At 36.2% G+C, this 22265-nt stretch overlaps 4 protein-coding genes across 17 annotated transcripts; 3 read left to right on the top strand and 1 right to left on the bottom strand.

The window, feature by feature from the left end:
• The first annotated feature begins 105 nt into the window (after positions 1 to 105).
• LOC147559961 (uncharacterized) lies at positions 106 to 1768 on the top strand. Its single transcript, XM_086657937.1, has 2 exons — positions 106 to 744; positions 1032 to 1768. The coding sequence occupies exons 1-2, from the start codon at positions 180 to 182 to the stop codon at positions 1580 to 1582; spliced, it is 1116 nt and encodes a 371-aa protein (XP_086514063.1). The 5' UTR covers positions 106 to 179; the 3' UTR covers positions 1583 to 1768.
• A 257-nt stretch (positions 1769 to 2025) lies between these two features.
• On the bottom strand, positions 2026 to 5128 carry LOC147559960 (uncharacterized). The gene is made up of 6 exons (XM_086657935.1): positions 4754 to 5128; positions 3539 to 3738; positions 3286 to 3426; positions 3108 to 3188; positions 2807 to 2934; positions 2026 to 2230 (listed from the first exon to the last, which is right to left on the bottom strand). Exons 1-6 carry the CDS (start codon positions 4977 to 4979, stop codon positions 2185 to 2187), a joined length of 822 nt encoding a protein of 273 aa, XP_086514061.1. The 5' UTR covers positions 4980 to 5128; the 3' UTR covers positions 2026 to 2184.
• Positions 5129 to 7016: 1888 nt separating this feature from the next.
• On the top strand, positions 7017 to 10199 carry LOC147559959 (uncharacterized protein At4g14100-like). The gene is made up of 2 exons (XM_086661928.1): positions 7017 to 7590; positions 9767 to 10199. The coding sequence occupies exons 1-2, from the start codon at positions 7065 to 7067 to the stop codon at positions 9952 to 9954; spliced, it is 714 nt and encodes a 237-aa protein (XP_086518054.1). The 5' UTR covers positions 7017 to 7064; the 3' UTR covers positions 9955 to 10199.
• A 3241-nt stretch (positions 10200 to 13440) lies between these two features.
• On the top strand, positions 13441 to 21228 carry LOC147559958 (RNA recognition motif (RRM)-containing protein). Of its 14 annotated transcripts, none has more exons than XR_015234698.1 (7): positions 13441 to 13610; positions 13775 to 14923; positions 16081 to 16597; positions 17602 to 19859; positions 20217 to 20289; positions 20492 to 20627; positions 20919 to 21228. XR_015234698.1 is itself a non-coding variant. In XM_086661926.1 (4 exons), exons 2-4 carry the CDS (start codon positions 13915 to 13917, stop codon positions 19565 to 19567), a joined length of 3492 nt encoding a protein of 1163 aa, XP_086518052.1. In that variant the 5' UTR covers positions 13441 to 13610; positions 13775 to 13914; the 3' UTR covers positions 19568 to 19952. The 14 variants fall into 14 exon arrangements, 3 of the variants coding, with proteins under 3 accessions (XP_086518052.1, XP_086518053.1, XP_086518051.1); XR_015234699.1 differs by having other exon boundaries at positions 20481 to 20627; XR_015234701.1 differs by having other exon boundaries at positions 13457 to 13610; positions 13922 to 14923.
• The last annotated feature ends 1037 nt before the right edge of the window (positions 21229 to 22265 follow it).

Raw genomic sequence — 22265 nt, 5'->3', positions numbered from 1 at the left:
AAACCTAACACGTGTCGCTTAGTCATTTTTGGTTAGACACGTGTTAGGTTTCCCGCGTTATCTAACTTGTTTATTATTTTGACGGTGGAAGACGTTAATAAATAACTCACACCCAGTCAAAAACCCTAACTTTTTTTATTACTTGCTTGAAAATCAACAACGATTTTGAGTTCACATTCATGGGTATATTAGATATTAAAGAATCAGAAGTCGAAGAAGAAGAGATTGAATTAACTTTAGGGTTATCAATTGGTGGTGGTAGTGATAGCTTCAAAAAATTTGAAATGAAATCACCGATGTCTAACAAGAAGAAGAAAAGAGAAGAAGAAGAAGAAGAAGAAGAAGAAGAAGAAGGGGGATTTGAGCAGATTTCCAAAAAATTGAGATCTGATGAAGATATTGAAGGTGTAAACATGAAGAACCCTAATCTTGGTTTTCCTGTTTTGCCAATGCAATTAGGGTTTCAATATGTTCCATTTGTAGATGGATTTGGTTTTCATTATCCAGTAATTCCTTGTTGGGTTCCCCCATTACCTACTGGTGATAGAAATGTGATTCATCAGCCAATTCCTTTAAGGCCATTTGAGTTTGAAAACACTGGTTTGAGTAATCAAGATTTAGAAGTGAAAAACTGTGATTCTTTTGATCTGAGTAAATCAAGTGGTTTAAAGGATACAGATTCCAGTGGATCTGGTGGGAATTCTTCATCTGCTGATTCTCATTACCACAATGGATCTCATCTTGGTATGTTTCTCATCATAAAATTAGGTTAAATGTTTTCTGAACTTTTTGTTTTTCTCATTGGCGATCTGTACTATCAGACCTAGATGGACCCATTGAATCAGTCATTCATCTGACTCAGATGGACCCATTGTCAAATCAATCATTTAAACTAGTCGGATGGACCATCGAATCGGTCATTTAGACGAGTCAGATAAAAATAAATATTTTGATTAAATGAGAGGTTTACTATAAGCTTGGCATGAATTTGTTCATGATTATAAGATTATAAAATGTGGGTTTTTTTGCAGGTAATGAAACAAGAACAGAATCAAATCACTCATCACCTCCATCAAACCAGTCTCAGCTTCATGATCTAGAAATGATGAACATAAATGTACAGAAAAAATCACAACAAAGCAATCCTTCTAACCAATTAAACCCAACTCTCAATACCAAAGAAACTAAAACCAGTATCAATAATTTGATCTCATTGAGCACCGCTGAATCTAACCCAACCAAACCAGAGGATGAACCTGTAAAAACTAACCCACTTTCAATTAACAAACTCTCATTACCTCTACCACCTCACAAGGTGAAAGAAATCAATGAAGAATGTGAGATGAAAGCTAATCAGATTCAATCGTTACTGAAAATGCCATGTGTTTCGACGACAGGAGATGGGCCAAATGGGAAAACCATTAGTGGGTTTTTGTACAGGTATACTAAAGCAGAGGTTAGCATTGTGTGTGTCTGCCATGGAAGCTCTTTTTCTCCAGCTGAGTTTGTGAAACATGCAGGAGGAACAGATGTTACTCAACCTTTGAAACACATTGTTGTGGTTCAATCTCCTTTCAGTTGATAATGATCATGTACTTTGATCTTCTTTTGGTTGAGCTGTTTTTGTATTTTGGGTTAGGGGATATGGAGGAATACTAACTTGTGAAGAAGACAGTTCAGTTTTTGAATGTCTTGTGATATATAAAACTTGAAACTTCAATTGTACTTGTCATACTTCAAGAAGAAATTTGGGTTTTGTTTATCACCATTAAGTTATAGGGATAGAGGAAAGTGATTGGGAGGCTTCTTCTTTGAGTGCCGACGGGCACCCGAGCCCGTTGGAGCCGACGGTTCGACGGGCACCCGAGCCCGTTGGACCCGACGGACACCCGAGTCCCTTGGACCCGATGGACACCCGAGTCCCTTGGACCCGACGGACACCCTAGCCACACTAAATCTTAACCCTCAAAAAGAGATTTCGAAATAGAAGTAATTCTAGTCTGTACCAAATACTCTTATAAGTGATGTAAAATCATAACCTGCCAACTGAAAATTTTATAGTATATGCAACAAAGATCACAAATCCTGTTAAATTAGAAAACAGCTCCAAAAAGTAAATGTTTGCTTTCCCTGACTCTAACAAAACCTCAACAACATAATTTTATAAGTTTCAACATTGGTCCTCTAAACAGGTGAAGGAAGTCGCACTAACAGTTGCCCTGCCATGACACTGCAAAACAAATAAATAAAAGATTACAAAAATCAGTTTTCGGCATTGGAAGAATCACAAGTGGGTGGTAACTTTTGTTAAGATTTTAGTCCATCAAACTGAAAACAGAGGCTCTACTTAAACCGCCTACATGAACCGCATGTGAGAAGAACCGTTGTTTCTCTCTCCTCTCGTTCAGTAACGTGGAGAGAGAGACAAGGGTTTCTCTCACATGTTGTTCAAGTGGCGAAGTGGAAGGTCATGGATGTGCTTCAAGTAGACTTGTTCAACTCAAAATCAATTGACAATGAGTTGAGAGGATCTCAATATAACATTCTTAGTTAATAGAGTATCACTTTCCCCTTTAGGTTCACACACCCCCTCACAAGTGGGGCTTTCTTTGCGCCTTAGACGTATACTTTTCTTACATGACGTATAGCACGTGTGGCCTAGAACGTCTAGGTTTTACTGCATTTCTTCAGTGCCATTTTCGACGAGCCACATAAGATTCTTTTCTACATATTCGGTCTGCTACAGTATCGGTCAAATCTTGCTAACTTATCCAGACATTTATATACAAGTGAGAAGCATTATTACCTCTTGACATAGTAGTAACAGAAGTCGGCCAATATAAACGTTTGAATGATCTCTGAAACTAGAACAACCGGCACCCATAAGTACCCTGCTCCAGTGAAAAACAAGTAATTCCCTCTAGTCTCGATAACCTGAACGTTAACAACCACCGAACAAAAGTTTCAGTACGTTAATCTGTTTCAGAAGATTTCAGATGAGCACGAAGATGTTCATCAAGTTGCAACAAAAGAACATATTTTGTGTCCAACGAGTATACAAATATTATCGTCAGAAAAAGAACACGGGGACAGGAAAAGGGACAGACCCTAATTATCCAATGAGCACAGCCGAAGAACCTTGCCACTCCCAACGCGAAAACGTAATGGCCCGTAAATGGTTCAACCATCTGAGAAAACAAGAGTTCAACAAATTAGAGGCAAAATCATTGCTCGATTTTCTTTTATGTTCGAGAAATTATGATCGAAATATATTGAGGACTGAACCTTTGCATTCTGCATCAAACGAAGCTGAGGAACCACCGAAACAGATTCCAAGAAGACACAAAAAGCCCAAAATATTCTGTATACAAGAGCATGATAGGTATATGGGTGGAAAATGAAGGCGAGGATAGCCGCAGGAACAATCTGCAAAAACAACTCGTTATCTAATGAAGGTCATAGTACCAATTCAACTAAATTATGTACAATGATTCAGTGACTAAGTTAAGGCAGATTGATAGTAGAATAGTTTCTATACCAAATAGTATATCGGCATGTTGTCAAGTTCTTTGATATATGTCGACTTCAATTTAAACCTTATCATATATATGACCCAAATAGTAGAGATCAATGATGCAGTATCAAGTATTGTGTGAATATCTCCTTCCATGAATAAACTACAATACACTCGTACGGCAAGGAATATAGCAGTGAGCTCTTGCGTCTTTGATGAAAGACCTAAAGAGGCATCAATGATAGGAATCAATATTAGTAAAAAGCTCGATAATTTGCGAACATTACTAACTGAAACGAAAACATCAAAGAATTTATCCCAATCCTCAAATACAAAAAAAAAGGTGTGGAAGCCTCTATTATGAAATGATTTTGAATGTCGTCCGGATTAAAAAATGAGTTATTTTATTATTTTTTCTCAAAGAACTAAAACTCTCGGGCTACTAAGACTGTAAAGGTCAGTCGACACAAACTACATGAGACATTGACAAACAAACGCGCTCATTGTTCTTAGAACTTTACCTTTACCTATATTACGAACTTATGATGGGAAGCTCGTGATAGTCACAATTTCTATAATGTGAGGCGTAGTTTTTCTAAATGAAGTTTGTAATATATCACTTACTAACGCGTTCAAATTCATGGATTTTGGGGATGCACAACCAGTAGGCTACAAACCCCACATGGATTGGCTTTAAAACATATATTTTTCAGAATATATTTTTCTATTGTCTCGAAAAATATTTTATATACACAATTCTTTTATGGAGTATTACGAAATCCCATGTTTTCGATGATTTCCATCCAAAACTGTAATTCCCATATCATATATATACACGAAATGAAGCATTCCGTAGGCCAAATCAAATCTACACCTTCGGATTTCAAAATCTATTTTTGTATTGTCTCGAAAAATATTTTATACACAATTCTTTTATGGAGTATTTCAAAATCCCATGTTTTAGACGAACTCCATCCAAAATTGTAATTTCTATATCAATTTGATATATTTACTCATTACAAATGAATCCTACCAAACATGCCCTAAAATGATGGGACAAATATATTATATTTTCACTCAATAGTTCTTCACCAAAATTAACAAGTTGGTTTCCATCCGCTAGGTTCGAGACACAGATTCATACCCCTTAATTTATCAGATGAACAAATTAAATATACATGCAATTTTCTAAGAAAGGAAAAAAAAAACAGAGGAGGGAAAAGAAAGAAATGGGTAAACCTGAACAAGTCTTTTTGGTAATAAGTTTGTAGATTAAAACCAAAATTCCAAGAGCATGAACAGTTTCAGAAGCAATGAAGAATAGAGTATGATCTTTAATGGTATATTTCAAAACAATCAAAGATATGATTGCAGAAACAAAACCCATGAATATTTTCACCTTCATTGACTGTTTTCTTACCCATCCAAACAAAACATTCACTGGTGAATTTCTTCTTCTCCCCATACTACTTGATTCAATTATCAATCTGATTTTCAGAGAGAAAGAAAGAAGTTAGAGAGAGAGAGAGAGAAGAGGGAAGTTTCAGTTTTGAGGGTTTTTGGAGGTATTTGTGAGAAGATCAGATGGATATAGAGACAAGGAATAACGCATGCAGTTAGGTGAAATTACTAAAACTTTAAATGAGAAAGGTTTTCTAAGAAGATTTAGCATCTAAAAGATAATATGTCAATACAGTCAAAAGATTTAGAATATTATGGCTAATTGGTCAACTAATTTATAATATAGTAGAAATATATTTTCATCAGAAATTATATTCATCCCTCCATTTTGGTCTCTCTCCCAGCCCTCCACCGATGTGGCAATATATCACTTGAGTTTAGAGCAATTGGGGAGAGAATTGTGAGAAAATATAATCAAGTGATATGTTGCCACATCGGCGGAGGGCTTGGAGAGAGACCAAAATGGAGGGATAAATAGGATTTTTGTATTTTCATGTAAAGTGTCAAAATCTACAAGATTTGTTTCCATTAAAATCTTTACTTATTTTCAAAAATATTTTTGTGATACAAATGATAAATTCCATTCGTTATTGATAGGATCCCTTGACCTTAAAAATTACTTTGACGTACATGCGCAAAGAAAAAAAATAATTTCATTGGAGATAACTTGTGCAACGACCAAATTTAAATAGAAACTATGTAAGAAAAGCCCAAGATTTGGGCCTAAATACGAAAAAAAACCCACTCGTGAATAATAATGTAAAAAAAACCCAATTTTTAAACTGTTGGCAACACTTTTGAAACTGTTATAACACTTTTGAAACCAGACAACATATATAATTATGTTCTTAATTATGTGTGCACAAAAACAAATTTGTTCATACATTTACAAAATTGTTGAGAGCAAACTGTGTTTTGTTCAGAAGTTTTCATAAATGTTTTGTAATTTCAAATTTTGAGTTTTTTTTTGCATTATTATTCCGGGTTGGGCTTCATTTGATATTTTGACCCGAATTTTGGGCCTTATAATTTTCCTCTCATTTAAATACTCCCTGACGGTCCGCTTACCTTTGTGGTAAAGAAGAAAAATGATAAGAGTATTCATTGACTTTATTGACTTTAACAAAGCAAGCTATAAAGATTTTAGCCTCTCCTCACATCGACATACTACTAGACACCACAACTAGCCCTGGGCCTCTAAGCTTCATAGATGCTTTCGTGAACTCTATGATTAAGAGACAACCTCTGTCATTGATAACGATACATTATGCTACAAGGTTATGCATTCAAGTGAAAAGAAAATGCATAACATTACTTATCATTCGCTATTTAAGAAGATGTCCACCAATGTTCTACGTGGCAACGTGGAAGTATACATCGATGAAATGTTAATGAATTCACTCGTTAGCTTAAGCAACACGAAGAAAGAAAAGTACAAAATATGGGAAATATAAGTGTTTAGGAGAAATGGGGAGAGAGAAATTTGTTAACGAGTGAAAGAGAATGAGAAAGAAGAGAGGAATGAAAAATTGAGTGAGAGAAAATTCTCTCTATCTCAGGGTTCTAGTTCCCATTTTTTTTTCTCACAAAATTTCCTATTTATACCTCTCTAAAAAACTCTTCCGTTAATCTCTGTCTCAACTTTGCTTTGTATTTCCTTCTCCTACCCAAAATTTTCCTGTGTAATCGAATTCTCTCCCATTCTTCAGTAAATATCTACCTCTCTAACTTCTACGGTATATCAAATTTCTCTATTTCCTACTCAACATTTTTTCTATTTCGGTGATATAATAACTCATATCAAATGAATGGGAATAAAAAAAATTAGATGAACGGGAACAAAAAAATTATAATAAGGGAGTTTTGATCATTTTCTTCGCGTGTAATAATCACTCTTGGGGAGATAAATGGAATGTGTAAGTTGAAGGGGGTAACTGTAATTAGACATTAGAAAAGGGGATAACACTAATTGAACATTAATGGGAGGGGTTAACCCTAAACTTTTCCAATATAAAATGGAACTTCAGACCTATCAATTTTCTTATTCACAAACCAAAATATCTTCTTTTAACTTTCCTAGAGAAGAACAATGGCTTCTCTAACATGTGTTTTTTATCTTCTTCTTTCTCTCTATTTCATACTTTCTTTCTCTAATTCCTCAATTGCTGCACCAAACAACCCTGCCCCAGCACCAGCACCAGCACCAGCACCAGCACAAGCACCACCACCAAAACCAACACCATGGCCTCATCAATTTCACTCAATTCTAGTCATGAACAACACTAAGACATTGAAACAACAAGTTATAAATCTATGGTATGATTGGACAAATGGGGGAAACTTCAACATTATCCAAAAACAACTAGGTGAACTTCTTTATGATCTTGAATGGACAAATGGGACTTCTTTCTATTACACTTTAGATTCTAACAAGAAATGCAAAGTGATCAAATTTCAAGTGGGTATTCTTAAACCTAATTGGCTTGAAGGTGCAAAGTATTTAGGACAAAGAAAAATAGGTGGGTTTCTTTGTAATGTTTGGACCAAGGTTAATTTCATTTGGTATTATGAAGATGTTGTTACTAAAAGACCTGTTCATTGGGCTTTCTTTTCAGGTAATTTAACATTTCTTTAATGTTCTAATTTTTTTTAGATTATTAAAGAAATACTTGTTTATTATTCTTGTTGATATGTTTTCTTATTATAATATATTTGATTTTGAAATGCTAATCATTTGGGGTTTTGGTAATTTTGTATGAGAAATTTTGATAACAACTTAATAATTTTACTAATGTTGTTAGAAATTATTGAAATTAGGGTTTTTTCCTCCTAAATTAGTACTACTAATCTTACTTACCAAGATAAAATGAAAGAAAATATTGAACCAAGGATAAGATTATGTCTAATTGAGGAATCCTTAATATATGTCACTACTTAGTTATTTTTTTTGGGGGATATTGTATTTCATGTTCATAGAAACTATTCAAATCCTAATTGGAGTTTCATTGGTATAATATTTTCTCTAAAAAATCATTCCTATTTGGTTACCAAGATAAAATGAGATATGGAATCTTGACCAAGATAGAATCACCTAAAATCAAGAAATCCTTGATTTAAGTTAAATTTTAGACATTTAGGTACCTATTTTACGATAGGAGCCAACGGGCGTATAGTGGATACCACGGGAAACCCGACCTGGTGTGCGCCGACCCCTTTGCTCACCCGTCGACTAGGTCGTCTAGGCGAGCCTAGTTAAACACAAGGTCTCACCAGCCCAAAAAAGGCTCCCACTTGAACCAAGTTCGTCTGGTCCCTATCTTCCATGACTTATCAGAACTTGTACATCAGATATGAATTATGTAAACAAAGCTAAATTATGATTTGTGGATGAGAAAAAACTCTTGTGATATAAATATGTATTTGTCTTGGGGAAGTCATCTCTCAATTTAGTTGATGCATTCAAACACATGCACCGTTGTTTCATGCTTTCGTTCTTAGCATTTCTGCGGAACATGCAGTTTGAATGTATGCATCGTCGTTGTTTCAGGAGAAGGTGGAAACCTTCTTTAAATTGTGTCTAATCATTGAGTTTATTTAACATTTGTTCTTTTACGAAAGCACATTTACTGGACATGATAAATTTTAGATTTGCTATTCTATATTACTTTTACTATGATCAGATTACATCTTATCTTGTGCTCTTTAAATTGTTTTTTGAAACTTTATTGTTTGTATGTGTTTTTAGAGTTATATTCAGTTCCAAAGTGTTGCCAGATTTCTAATCATTTCCGTGTATCTGCAGAATATGTTTTTCCTATGAACTAATAATCCTAGTTCTGCTGTTAACTGTGTTGGCGTTTAGTCCCCACATTGGTTGTGGGAGGAGTGGTGGTCACTTTATAAGTGTCAGGGAAGGGCTCAAGTCTTGAGTTAGCTAAAGCCCACGGACCACACCCACAATTGGTATCAGAGCCCTAGGTTTCCGAAAGTCTTTCAGGTCCATTGTTGAGGGGAAGATAGTCTTCCAGGTCGAATGTGTGAGGGAGAGATTGTTGGTGCTTATTCCCGCATTGGTTGTCGGAGGGGGTGGTGGTCACTTTTAAGTGCAAGTGAAAGCGTTACCTGGCCACCTGGGGGAGATAGGCCTAAGACCACTTGGTGGCAAGTAAGGCCCATGGACCACACTCACAAACTGAAGCTTACTTTAATTTCGTTTATAAGTTGTCTAATGTTCTTCCCTTTCCCGACATGAGAGTTTTCTGAAGTTGTCTTAACATCATAGGTATTTTGTCTTCAACAAGTAAATTTTTAATAGTGACTCGTACATATCTTGACATATATTGGATTCATGTAGCTGAGCACAATTTAGAATTCAAGTATAATGGCATGCATGCACGCGAGATGGAAGCTCAACCAGTGGACCATGGTCCCTTCCTGAACCATCTCTGTTCAAAATCGTAGAAATTCCAGCCGAATACATTGCCCAGGCTGGTCTATACATAGGTCGGCCCCTGGATATAATGGGACAAGACTCGCATAGAATGGTCCGATACCGTGGTTTTCGGTGCATAAGCAGGACTCGTGTTGGAAATGATCCAAAGGTTTAGCTCTTGGTGGTGGATAGTCAGTCACCTTAGCATGAAGATCATCTGGACACACCACAAATATATCTATGACTATTTGATCTGAATCCTCTCGTATCTTCGTTTGTTCGTCTGTTTTCTACTTGCCCTTTTCTTCCTTCCAGGTGATGATGATTGATATTGAAGTTCGGGTTTTTGAATAATGCAGGACAGACTGCACATGTGATGACATTTGAAGTGGGAGCAGTGTTAGAAGATGCAAAATGGCAAGCACCTTCTTACTGTTTCAATAAGAAAGGGAAAGAAGATAATTTCAAACTCGAATCCGAAGTTGATTCTGGGATAGAAGATGGAGTTTTGAGAGGTAGTGCACAACTTACAAAGAAATGGCTCTGATTAACTCCTCTGTTGTCGTCTCTGTTCTGTCGACATTTCTAGTAAATGCATCTCAACACTGCTCAGCTCTGTCACTTTAAGAGAGAGATTTAAACTTCTTTCGAAGAAAAATACCCTTTAGTATTATTTTATAATATAGTTTTCCTATTATTTTTAACGGATTCAGTTTTCTTGTTTTGATGCTCACGTCTACCGTGGTGAATCCATGATTTTATTCAAGTGAGGGCACATATTGGTTTGTCTAATTGTTTTTGTCGAAACGAGAAATAATCAAAACAACAACCATTATAAGAGTTTCTCTTCCAATCATTCTTTTTAAAGGAAAAGTTGGTGTTGTTGGGTCAAATTTGCTTTTGTCAACAATTTATTTTAAATTTCAGTGCCCTAAAGTTTGCATGAGTTTGCAGACGTTTGTGTACCTTTGTAGTGGTGGTTAATGTGTCGTTCTATATCGGGACAAACAGGGCACCCCATGCCGAGGAATCAGTTTCCGCCTTGACCACATACCACCCATTTTAGACTGCCATCCACCCACGAACCGCAGAGGGGTGGGAAATAGGTCATCTGCCCACGAACCAGGAACCACAGAAAGCTGGGGAATAGGTCGGGTTTGGGCACCTATAGATTCTTGTTGTTCAGGGTCTGAAGTTAGTGGCTAACGTTATAATTGGCCCCTGCATCTCAGTTGCAAATGCTTATTTCTCTTAAGAGTTTGAGCGAAAGGTGATGTGAATTTTTATATCCATGTACTTCGATAATTGTTTGTTGGACTTGAATGACTTAAATTGAAATTATAAAATGTGCCATGAGATTTGAGTACAAGTGGTTGTAGCACTATACGTAGAAGAATTGGCTGAAAAATATGTGGAAGAAATCGATGGGGCTAAAAATAAAAGCGAGCGACTAAAACAATACATATCGGAGTTACAAGTGTAGAAATTAGACGGAATTTTGAGCATCGGTGCAAAATAATGTGTTGCGCATTCATTGTCATTAACGTCACAAGCAACTCATTTTAGGGATCAAATTTTATCATTTAGTCCCTCAAAACGGACTTATAATAATCCACTTTTAATAAATTTTCAGTTACGAAGTTTTCTTAAGTAATTTTCTATCTTCTTCAAATTCTGCAATTTAATTTTGAATTTTTGAGCTTATAGCCCCAAAAACGGGCCTTAATATGACATTTAGTCCTCTCTAATCCTATAAAGGGTTTCAAAACCAAAATATTAATGTAAATGGATATCTAGTCCATTTGTATAAATCTAGAGAGAAAGCACAAATCCCTAAAATATATATTAAATCATAATACCTAATCTAACATTCCTCATATATTATAACTGATTTACCTTCAAAATCTACAAATATCTTTTTCCATTTTTATCTCTCACATTCTCTTTCCAATCACGTTTCTATTCAAAGTAAGGTTAGATTCATTATCTTTAGTAACGGAAACCTCTTTATTTTCTCTCTCTAAAATCGAATGAATCACCTAAGAAACCTCCATTAAACTAAGAAATCTTATTTCATCTTCATTAGAGCAGCTGTGCAAACCTTCATCCTTTATCAGGTTTTACACTGTGAAAGCATTTGTTCGTACCAATGTTAAGATCTAATATTGCTTCTCAGGTTAAAAAATCAGATTATCTCGCTCTATTATTACACATAACAGATTGTGATCTGATTCTATAAGATTTGTTTACTAATTCATTAACTTCGAACGTGTGATGTTTATTTTCTCTCTCTAAAATTTTCATAATTATTTAAGATCTTGATATTTACTCCTTATTCAATGATTCCTTCAAATCGAGTATGTTATGTTTGCATCCAATTATCATGTCATATTTCTTTAGATTTATGTTTAAGCTTATGTGTTTTCTGATATTTCTTCACATCAGATTTTTCTATCCGTACAATTTTCGAACCAAGTGATTATCCGTACGGTTTCTCGTAACAGAATGTACAATATAGGTAGTTTACAATACATTTGCATACTTTCTAGTACATTACACAAACATCTTCCGTACAATATTTTTATAACAGAATTTAAAATATATGTATTTTGTTACAAATTATACGTACTTTATAAATAATATCAAAAACATCTTATAAATGTGCATACATTATATATAATTTATTCAACATTACGCGTACTTTTTTCCAAAACAGTTGACGTTTATAGTACAATATAATGTTCCAAAAATTATATGTAACTTATTGCGCATTATACATATTTTTTCACATAACAGTGACCTTTTGATTCAAACTAAAATTTTGTTTGTCTCCCAACACATTATGAAGTTTAACAAACAGTATGCATAATTTACTCCATTATACATGTCGTTTTGAGTAAATTATATGTTTTGTTGACAAATGTATATGTCTTCCTTTTGTAGTTTTGTTGTTACTTATGGAATTTCCTACAGAATCATCTAATCTAAGTAAGACCACAAAATTAAAATCTGATGGCTGGGATAATATATTTACTGAAGTTGGTCAGTTGTTTTGCTGGTGGTGCGAAAGCATTTCGATATGCTCTTCGACAATATAGTGTAACTGTTGTTTGTCCTGCTCAAGACTACAAATGAAGAGTACATGGATGGGCACCATTTTTGAACCAGAGAAGATTTTATACGTTTTTTTAACAGAATGTAAACGATGTGTAATGTAAAAGAAATTATGTGTAATTTATTGAACATGACACACATACATTTTATAAATTACGTTGTGTACATGACAAATGATGGTTTCCTCGTCATAAATAACACATAATTTACGTAATTGTTTCATAATTTGTATTCGATGTGTATTTATGTATGAGTAAAAAATGAAAACAAATGTTGCTGTAATGTTCGCAGAAAAATATACTATTTCCAAATCTGAAAGTTAATCAAGAGAAAGTGATATATACATTTTGTATACAAACTCCCAAATCACGCTAAATTGATCTCTGAAAATATACTCTTTCGAAATCTGAAAGTTAAGTGAGAGAAAGTGATATATATGTTTTGAATATTAACCCCAAAATCAAGCTAATTGATCTCAGAAAATATAATATTTCCAAATCTGAAAGTTAAGTTAGGGTTTTGTTTTGAATCGACTTGGGGAAGAGATATGCTTCCCAAAACAGCTTAGAAGAGAGAGAATAATCGATTTTGGCTTTAAAAATCCCCAAATCACGCCCAACTAAGAAGAAACTTTCCAGATTCAGTCCTCCCAAATTAAAAATCACGATTTTTGTAGCAGGAACATAGACGGTAGTTGTTTTATAAAGTATGGGTTTTTCTGTCCATAATGTAAAACGACTAAAAATCTATTTTTTGAGAAGATTGGATCATAAATCTTTTTTTAACATTATTTTAGACCTTATATCCATAGACCTTTTAATCATTTAAAAATTGTTTTTTCGAATTTGATTAGGTTTTGGAAACCTTAATGCTATAGAATTAGGAATTATTTAAGTTTTAGACATATCCTTCTGAATTTGTTAACCATCCCTTCTAACTTTGAAGCACCGCACCTAAAGTCACGTTAATAACTTAAATCGGGATACACCATATAAATTCTCATGACTTTATTGTCTCCTTACGATTCTTCCATCATCGTCATCTCCCCAACAAGTTGACGGATTTTGCTTCTCTCTCTAACTATACAAGGTTCGTTTCTACCCTCTCTCTCTCTAATAAAAAACCCTAGAAATACTTTTTAGAAGAAACCCTATCTAAAGTTAGGGTTTCTTTTGTTCCTATTCAAATTCCAATAATCTCTTCTGAATTTTGTTTTAATTGTTTTATTTCGATTTGGTATTGGTGTGTTTTAGGGTTTTCGTCTGGTTTGGGACATTGATTGCAAATCTGTTGATGGTTTATGGATATTTAGGGTTTTAAATCTTTTGTTGCGTAAAGGTAGAACACTATTCTATTCTCGATTGAAGTTATAGTCTTCTATTTGTGAGTATTCATGGCAGATCGTGCTATTACCACCATTGCTTCTTCTTCTTCTACTGCTGTTGTCAAACCTATATGGGTGAAACAAGCAGAAGAAGCAAAGATAAAGAGTGAAGCTGAAAAAACAGCAGCTGCAAAAGCTGCGTTTGATGCTACATTCAAAGCTGTGGAGAAAACCGCCATTAAAGAATGCGTTTCTTCTGATAGTGATGGAGAAGAAGAAGAATTCGAGGGTTATGCGAAGAATAAGCCATTGGGTCCGGTCGATCCCTATAAGTGTACCGCAGCTGGTGCTGGAATTGCTGGTGGTTCAGCTTGTGTTGCTTCGTCGTTTGTTGTCGTTACTAAAGATTCCGATGGACGGAAAATCCCTAATGGTGGTGCTCAACTTAAAGTTAAGATTTGTCCTGGTGTTGGTGTTGGTGGATCTGATCAAGAAGGGATAGTTAAAGATCAGAGTGATGGAACTTATTCTGTTACTTATGTTGTTCCTAAAAGAGGAAATTATATGGTTCATGTTGAATGTAATGGGAAACCTATAATGGGTAGTCCGTTTCCAGTATTCTTTAGTGCTGGTTCTGCTGCAGGGGGTTTGTTGGGTATGCAACCACCTTCGTCGGGAACGTATCATAACTTGATTAATCAAACTATGCCCAATATGCCAAATTATTCAGGGTCTGTTTCTGGAGCTTTTCCGAGTTTACTTGGGATGATTCCTGGTGTTGTTCCTGGTGCTTCTGGTGGGGTGATTTTGCCTGGTGTTGGTGCCTCGCTTGGAGAAGTGTGTCGGGAGTATTTGAATGGACGTTGTGCGAAAACAGATTGTAAGTTTAGTCACCCGCCTCATAATTTGTTGATGACTGCATTGGCTGCAACTTCATCTATGGGGACCTTAAGTCAGGTACCAATGGCACCTTCTGCTGCTGCAATGGCTGCTGCTCAAGCAATTGTTGCTGCACAAACACTTCAAGCTCATGCTGCTCAGTTTCAAGCACAAGCTCAATCAGCAAAAGATTCATCAGGTTTGCCTTCTCCTTATATATATATATATTGTCTGAGTTGTTTAGGAATTGCATATGAAACGAGCATTTATTCATATTATGTTTTTCCTCACTTTATGGACCATGTACGTCATGGTCTAGCAGATAAAATAAGAGGAGTAGAGTACATCTGATTTTATGGTTCTCTTGTTGTTCAAATGTCCTCTAGTAGTTATCTAGTTGCTATTAGATCATTGGGATTTCACTGTAACTGCACCCATGTTGGAATGGTCTTAAAGAATAAGAAGCTAGATTATAGAAACTCAAGTTTTCAAGAATTAAATTGGAGAAACATACTTAAACATTTATATGCAAATGTGATTTTGTCACATGGTGACATGGGTACATCTGTACATAGCGCAAGACACATGTCTGTGTGTTTGAGTGTCGCTAGCCGCCATGGCTAAAACTTGCTAAAACAAACTGTAATGTTACACGGAATAAAACTGTAGTTGACCTCAGGATGCTAGATTCTACATGTAGTGTTTTCTGTTTGACAGAGAAGTAATCAACTTCGGCAGTTGACCTGTACCACAACTTGTATACAAGAATAGATTTATGGCTATGTTATCCTTAAATCTAAGTACCTTCTGATTAGGCTCACGCCATATAAAAGAGGCTATTAAGTTTCTTGAATTACTATACTAATTACCAAGTTGTTGCTTTCTAGAGTTTACCTTTAGCCTCACTCTATTGCTTAATTGGATAGTGGAGCATCTCACTATCACTTTCAGTTTATTGAGATCAAGTAACTTTAGTTGGGCCGAATCTCTAAATTAGTGCAATTTATATTTGCCTATTATGTTAAAAAGAATCGACAGCAGAACACCACAAGGGACTACACTGTCTTGTTGGAATCAATCTATTTGAGTTAATTAATATATTGGTTGTTTTGTTCAATCTAAAGGGGAATGAAAAAGCTTATTTCAGTTGCACACAGAAGTCCTTAAAAAATCTGGTCAAGGGATTTTCCGTTTCCAAGTATACAATGAAACTGGCGGTATCTTAACCAGGGATGCGTAGTATCCCTTGTTTCTTTTTGTTCAATTAGAAGATTGTTTGTTTCTTTAGTTCATTATCTAGTGATGCTTCTACTTTTACTAATGCACCTTATTGTTGGAATTCCCTTCAACTATCAGATCCAATTGATGAAGCTAGGAAAGCTGATGCACTGAAAAAAACACTACAGATTAGTAACCTTAGTCCACTACTTACAGTGGATCAGCTGAAACAGCTTTTTAGTTACTGTGGTACTGTTGTTGATTGTAGCATCACCGAGTCGAAGCACTTCGCTTACATAGAGTACTCAAAGCCGGAAGAAGCAACTGCAGCTTTGGCATTGAACAATATGGATGTAGGAGGTCGCCCTCTGAATGTTGAGATGGCAAAATCCTTACCTCAGAAACCAGCTATTCTAAGCACACCAATGAATCAATCTTCTTTGCCAATGGTGATGCAACAAGCAGTTGCAATGCAACAAATGCAGTTCCAGCAGGCTTTGCTTATGCAGCAGACAATGAATACCCAGCAGGCTGCAAACCGAGCAGCCACTATGAAGTCAGCGACAGAGATGGCTTCCGCCAGAGCTGCTGAAATAAGTAAAAAATTGAAAGCCGATGGAGTGGGAATTGAAACGGAAATAGATCAACAATCTGGGTATGTAGCTTGTCCTTTTATATTCCTATTGCTCAGAAATATAATATTAATTTTTGTTCATTATGTGCTTATCTATATTAGTTAGTAGTTAGTACATACATCAAATCCTTGATTTGGTTGCTAGAAAAATCAAACAACTCTTTCGAATTAAAAGTGGCAGCAAAAAAATACATTTCCTTACAGTTGAGTAGGTCTAGATGTTTGACATGCCATTTAAGAATCAAGATAAATTTATAATATAGTAGTATAGCCCCTAGAACACTTGTGAACTCGTAATACAGACTTTTGGTATAACCACCTCTTACCAAGTTTTAATTACTTTCAACTGTCAACCACGTCATTATAAACTGAAACAATTGGCCAGTATGCAGTATATAGCATTGTTATTCTTCGTCATTGTCACTATTATGCTTGGTCTACTTCTAGTAAACCCTCAATTATTTGTTTTGTTAAGTCTAAAAACAAATAGTTCTTGGCATTGTTTAATACTGGCCTGCTGATTGTACACGAAGAAACGTAAATTGAGTGTAGTGGGTTGTACCAAGATTGGTGGTAATACTTCAGAGACTACGTAGTTGATATTGGACTATTCTATGTTCAGGGTTGATAAGCGATATGGCAGATAAATGGAGGATGGTTTTCAGGTTGTATACATATATATATATATATATATATATGTATGGAATCGTGGGTAACCTTTTAGAAAGCCACTAAGAAATAGAGCATTTAGAAATGCAATGAGGAGGGCCCATGGAAAAAAACTTTTCAGACAGTTTTATCAAGTGATTTTGGTTTTCTTGAATGTGTAAAGCTGATTGAGTTGCTGGAGTGGATCAGTGGACTACAGGAAACATCTGTCTATCTATTAAAATTTTGTTTGGATCATTAGTAATTTATTTGCTAAATTGTTTAGAGAACAAAGTCGTGTTTTGATGTACTTGAGTTGATACCTACTTTCTTGCTATTAAATTCTAATGCAGTTGTTTGCTTATCTTTGTCCACAGGTCACCTCCCAACTCTCGCCTAAGGTCAAAGTCTAGGTCGAGATCTCCAGTAAAGTATCGACGCAGCCGAAGGTCTCGCTCCTTCTCACCCCCAATCCGCCGTGCGAGGGACCGGAGGTTTAGGTCACCTGTGAGTTCTCGCAACCACTCAAGCTATAGCAGTGAACGGAGGTCATATAGAGATCTGAGAGATGACCGTGACAGAGCTGGAAAATGGGAAAGAGATAGATCACGCGACCATTATTCTTCTATTTCTAGGAGAAATAGGAGCAAGAGCAGGAGTCCAAAAAAATCCTCAAGGGGTGGTTCTATCTCACCAAAACGCCGCGAGGAAAGGTCAAGCCGTGACCAAAAGGGGACATCTCGTGATAATCATTCCTCTATTTCTCAGACAAACAGGAGCATGAGTCCAAAAAAATCGCATGTTCGTTCAGACTCTTCCAGACGTCGGAAGGAAAGTTCAAGCCCTGTCCGAAAAGAGAGAGGTCGTGACGATAGTTCTCCTGTTTCTAGGAGAAACAAGAGTAACAGCAGCAGTCCAACCAAAAAATCCTCGCGCGATGTTTCTGCCTCCCGGAAAAGCGACAAGGAGAGTTTAAGCCCTCGCAGAAGAGGGCGATCTCGCGATCATTATTCCAATGTTTCGAGGAGAAACAGGAGCCAGAGTCGTAGTCCAATAAGGAAATCCTTACGGGGTGATTCAACCTCCCCAAAACGTCGCAGAGAAATTTCAAGATCACCAAGGCATAACAAAGAAAGCAGATCATCCCCAATAAATACTCGTGGGAGAACCTCAGATCGCAAAAGACGCTCCAGGTCTGGATCTGAAGGTAGGTCTGATTCAGAAGACACAAAAGATAGTAGTAGATCGCCGAAGTTGAATCATAACAAAAGAAAGTCCAGCAAGGTTGAGGATTCTATTGAGGAACCTAATCTTAGTAAAAAGGAATCGAAAGACGTGTGCGAGGAAGGAAGTCTTACAAGTGCCAAAGGTGAACGCAAAAATAAAGGGTCTGGTTGTAATGAGGTTGACCATGAGAAACTTGATACTACATTCAACGATGGCGATGACTCTGTGGAGAAGAACTTGATGGACTTAAATGACGATAAAACTGTCGCTGTGTCTCCAGTTTTATCTGATAAAAGAAACTTAGTTTCTTCGGATGAGAAAAGACATTCTAGAAGTAAAGATTTAAGCAGGTATGAAAAGTTAGGTTTGGATAGTAAAAGGCACGAGAAAAGTGACTCTTCCAGAAGAGTACATGATTATTCTGAAAAGGATAGAAAGCGTAGTGGCAAAGAGGATTCGAGCAGACATGGAAGGCCAAATTCTGCATACAGTAGATATGAAAAAGTTGAGCCTAGCGAAAGGGATAGAGATTCCCTTGATAAAGGTTATAGGCATGCAAGTGACGACATGAGAGGAACAAATGATTCGAGATCAAAACACCACAAAAGTAGTTTGAAGCAACTAGATGATATTAAAGCTACTAAAGATAGACAGAAAGTGGAAAGGTCGAAGGCGGTGGAATCTGTTAGTGACCCCAAAGAAAGTGCTTCTTCTGGTTATGATTCACCTGACCCAAAGGACAGGCATGCACATTCCTCAAAGTTGAAGAATAGGAAGAATGCATCAGCAAAAGATCCTATCATCACAAGAGAATGTTATATTGATGATGTCTCGGACGAAGTCGAAAATTTTGATTTTCACCCAAAGTTAAAATCTCCTGGTGAAAGAAGTAAAAATGACGTAGTCGACTTGCTGGAGGTTGACAAGATGGATGGTTCTCCACTTCTGAAGGCTCACAGTAGGAGTGCTGCATCACCTGAAGCTTCGAGGAGTCATAGGTCTCGTAAGGGTGGAAAAGATCGATATCCACAAAAGAAGTCTAAACACGAACATAGCTTTGTTTCGGACTCGGGGGTTTCGTCTCCAGGAGATGATGATGCATTGTTCGAGAACTAAATGTTGAGCCCCCATGGAGGGGTGTTAATTAATCATTATTCCGTAGGATTTGGCTTTGTTGGGATGAGCTTATGCTTCTAGAGAGAAGAGGCATTTTTCTTTAAGGCTTGGTCATATCTTTACCAATCCATGAAATACATTCTGTTTGTTCGTCATTTTGCAGGTCTTCAAAAAGCTAACTGAGTAGGTACGCAATCTATGGTATGGCTTCGGGTATTCGGAGGTGCAACTACTTCTTCCTACTGGATAGCCTGCTGCAGTGTTTGTAACAAACTATTTTTAATTGATTAATGTATGTTCGACTATTGCTCTACATCTTCACAAACTAAACTCTTGATTGGAGTTTGCGACTTTGCATTAACACAATTGCCTGTGTTTTAGTTTATATTCTCTCAGGTTTCATTAATCGTTTAAGTATGTTAGAAGGCTTTAAGTAGCTTTACTGGCTTCAATTTTATGTAGGAATGGGGATTACTTCTTGATTAGTGGGGACTTTGACCGTCTGAGTTAAATAAAATGCTGCATATGACGATTTTGGTTGAAGATACATTTGTGGGTTAGGAACATCAATGCTTTAGTGTTTCTGATTAGCTGCACTGAGTTGCCTTTAATGGTGTGTTGGTGCCTTTTCTATCCGAAACGTGTGCAGGTCTTAATGGCGGCTTGTAAGGAGCTCTTCCAGAGAGAGTTGGCTAAATTCTTCTCTATAATTCTCGAATAAGGTTAGCAGACCTATTTGGTTAAAAAGTCGGACTTTTATGTCAGTACCAAGTACCAACCAAGTATAAGCTCTGTTAATTGTTGGCTCATTTAATTGAAAACGTATTTAGAGTTTTAGTTGTTCCTATACCATTTCTTCTAAAACCTTGGTGCCTCTTCTTCTCTTTTTTTTTTCTTTTTTTTTTTTCTCGAGTTTTTCGTTAGGTAAGCTACTATCGAATTGAGTTGAAACTGGACGCTGGTTGGTGAAGTTGACGACGTGATCTTACTTTGTTTACTATGAAAGAGATAGGGTTTAACATTTATGCCGTGGTGAATTTCACCAACATGATCTTAACAGGTAATTTACAGTGCAATTGTTGATAGGGTTATGGATAGTTAGATGGGGTTCAATGTCCACAATCATCCGCCGAGCTTACATTTTACTATGTTTTATTTTCGATTCTATCCCGAAAAGATAATTATGTTTCTTTTGATTACTGAACCGTTTCTCTTCATTATTTTCGATCAATGATCTTAAATTCTTCTTTTCCTTTTTGTTTTTTTGTTTTCCCCTTCTCCCCCTCTTTTTTCTTTTTGTTGTTCCTTTCCTTCCTCTCCTCCCATCTTTGCCTGCTACTTGTGTGTATAGGATGATGAAGTAGCTATGGAAATGAGAAGAGGAATAGGACGTGCGAACCCTGTTTGAGTTTGAACCCCTTCCTGGGCTCGGGAACTATCTGCCGCAGCTCGGATCAAACTGTCTGTTTGGTTTACCTGTCTGCTAACTGATCTCAGTAGAACCAACCTTGTTTTTGATGTTTTTTCGCCAGACTGCTGATGTTCAACCATATGGTGCTTGTTTCTGGAAGTAATTTGTAGCCTTGTTTTGGTTGTCCAAACTAATTTAAAGAGCACCCCAGGATGGGGTATATTTATGTACAGGGAGGGGTACAGCTCCAGGGTTCTTGTTCAGGAGTTCACTTTTCTTTGAGCAGTTGGGACCCGAAGGTTTGGAAGAAGCTCGTCTGCCACCCGTGTCCGTGTTGCTGCTTGCGGGCACCTGACTTGAACCCACCAGCGCAGCTAATAGACACGGGCAGCTGGGACTGAGCATATTCCGCAACGCTTAAGGTTTCGTGCATGCGGAAATGTAGTTGCAATCCACCTGAAACCACACATTTACCTTGAAGTAGGAGGTTGAACATAGCTGTATGTTAGGGTACTCAAAATTCCTAAACTACTACAATAAGTCCATATTGGCACTCTAATTACTGTTAAGTCACAAGTGTAGTTCATCTACCTCAGATTTATGAGAAGAAGAAAATTTCAACTCTAAAACATTTAATGTTTAGAGAATGGTGATCCAAAAGATTCGAGTAACAAATTTTGAAATTGAAAACGTGGAAGGACATACATCTGGTCACAAGAAAAACATAAGACATTTATATAGAAAATTAATCAATGAAATCTCAGACTTCTTCTTTAGCGAGATCTCTTTCTATCGGTAATTTAAAAAGCTTTTTTGTGCAACAAATAAGGAATCAAATCGTGGAATAATAACTCCATGAATTTGCTAATTGAGTCTATACTTCCGTGTTTTTTCTAATCAGTAACTCTTCTTCAACGTGTTCAGTTTATTTATCTAAAGATATTGATAATTAAAATCTTTGAGATAATTTTTTTCCCTTCAAGGCGAAAGGAGGACTAAATAGAGAGGGTGCAATATAGAAATGGTGAAAACGTATAGAGCAATTAAATATTATAAAAATACTAATTTGTTGATATAATGCTTGGATACTATTGACCTTCTTTTCATATATTTAGAGGATAATATATTTTGGTTTAGATTGAATCCATTGATTCATTTGTCGAACAAAATCATCTTTTTCTACTATGCCTCTATCATTAGATTCAATGACATTGAATTACTAGATTTGATGACATTTTTCTAACAACTCCCTCTAATTAATTTACTTTTCATATAGTCTATGTTGAT

Source organism: Eschscholzia californica, unplaced genomic scaffold, assembly GCF_041429995.1.
Source record: "Eschscholzia californica isolate CP2 unplaced genomic scaffold, dmEscCali1.0.p SCAF_2, whole genome shotgun sequence".
NCBI classification, from domain to species: Eukaryota; Viridiplantae; Streptophyta; class Magnoliopsida; order Ranunculales; family Papaveraceae; genus Eschscholzia; species Eschscholzia californica.
Note: the sequence above shows the minus strand (reverse complement) of the source record. Positions and strands in the feature narration are given on the sequence as shown.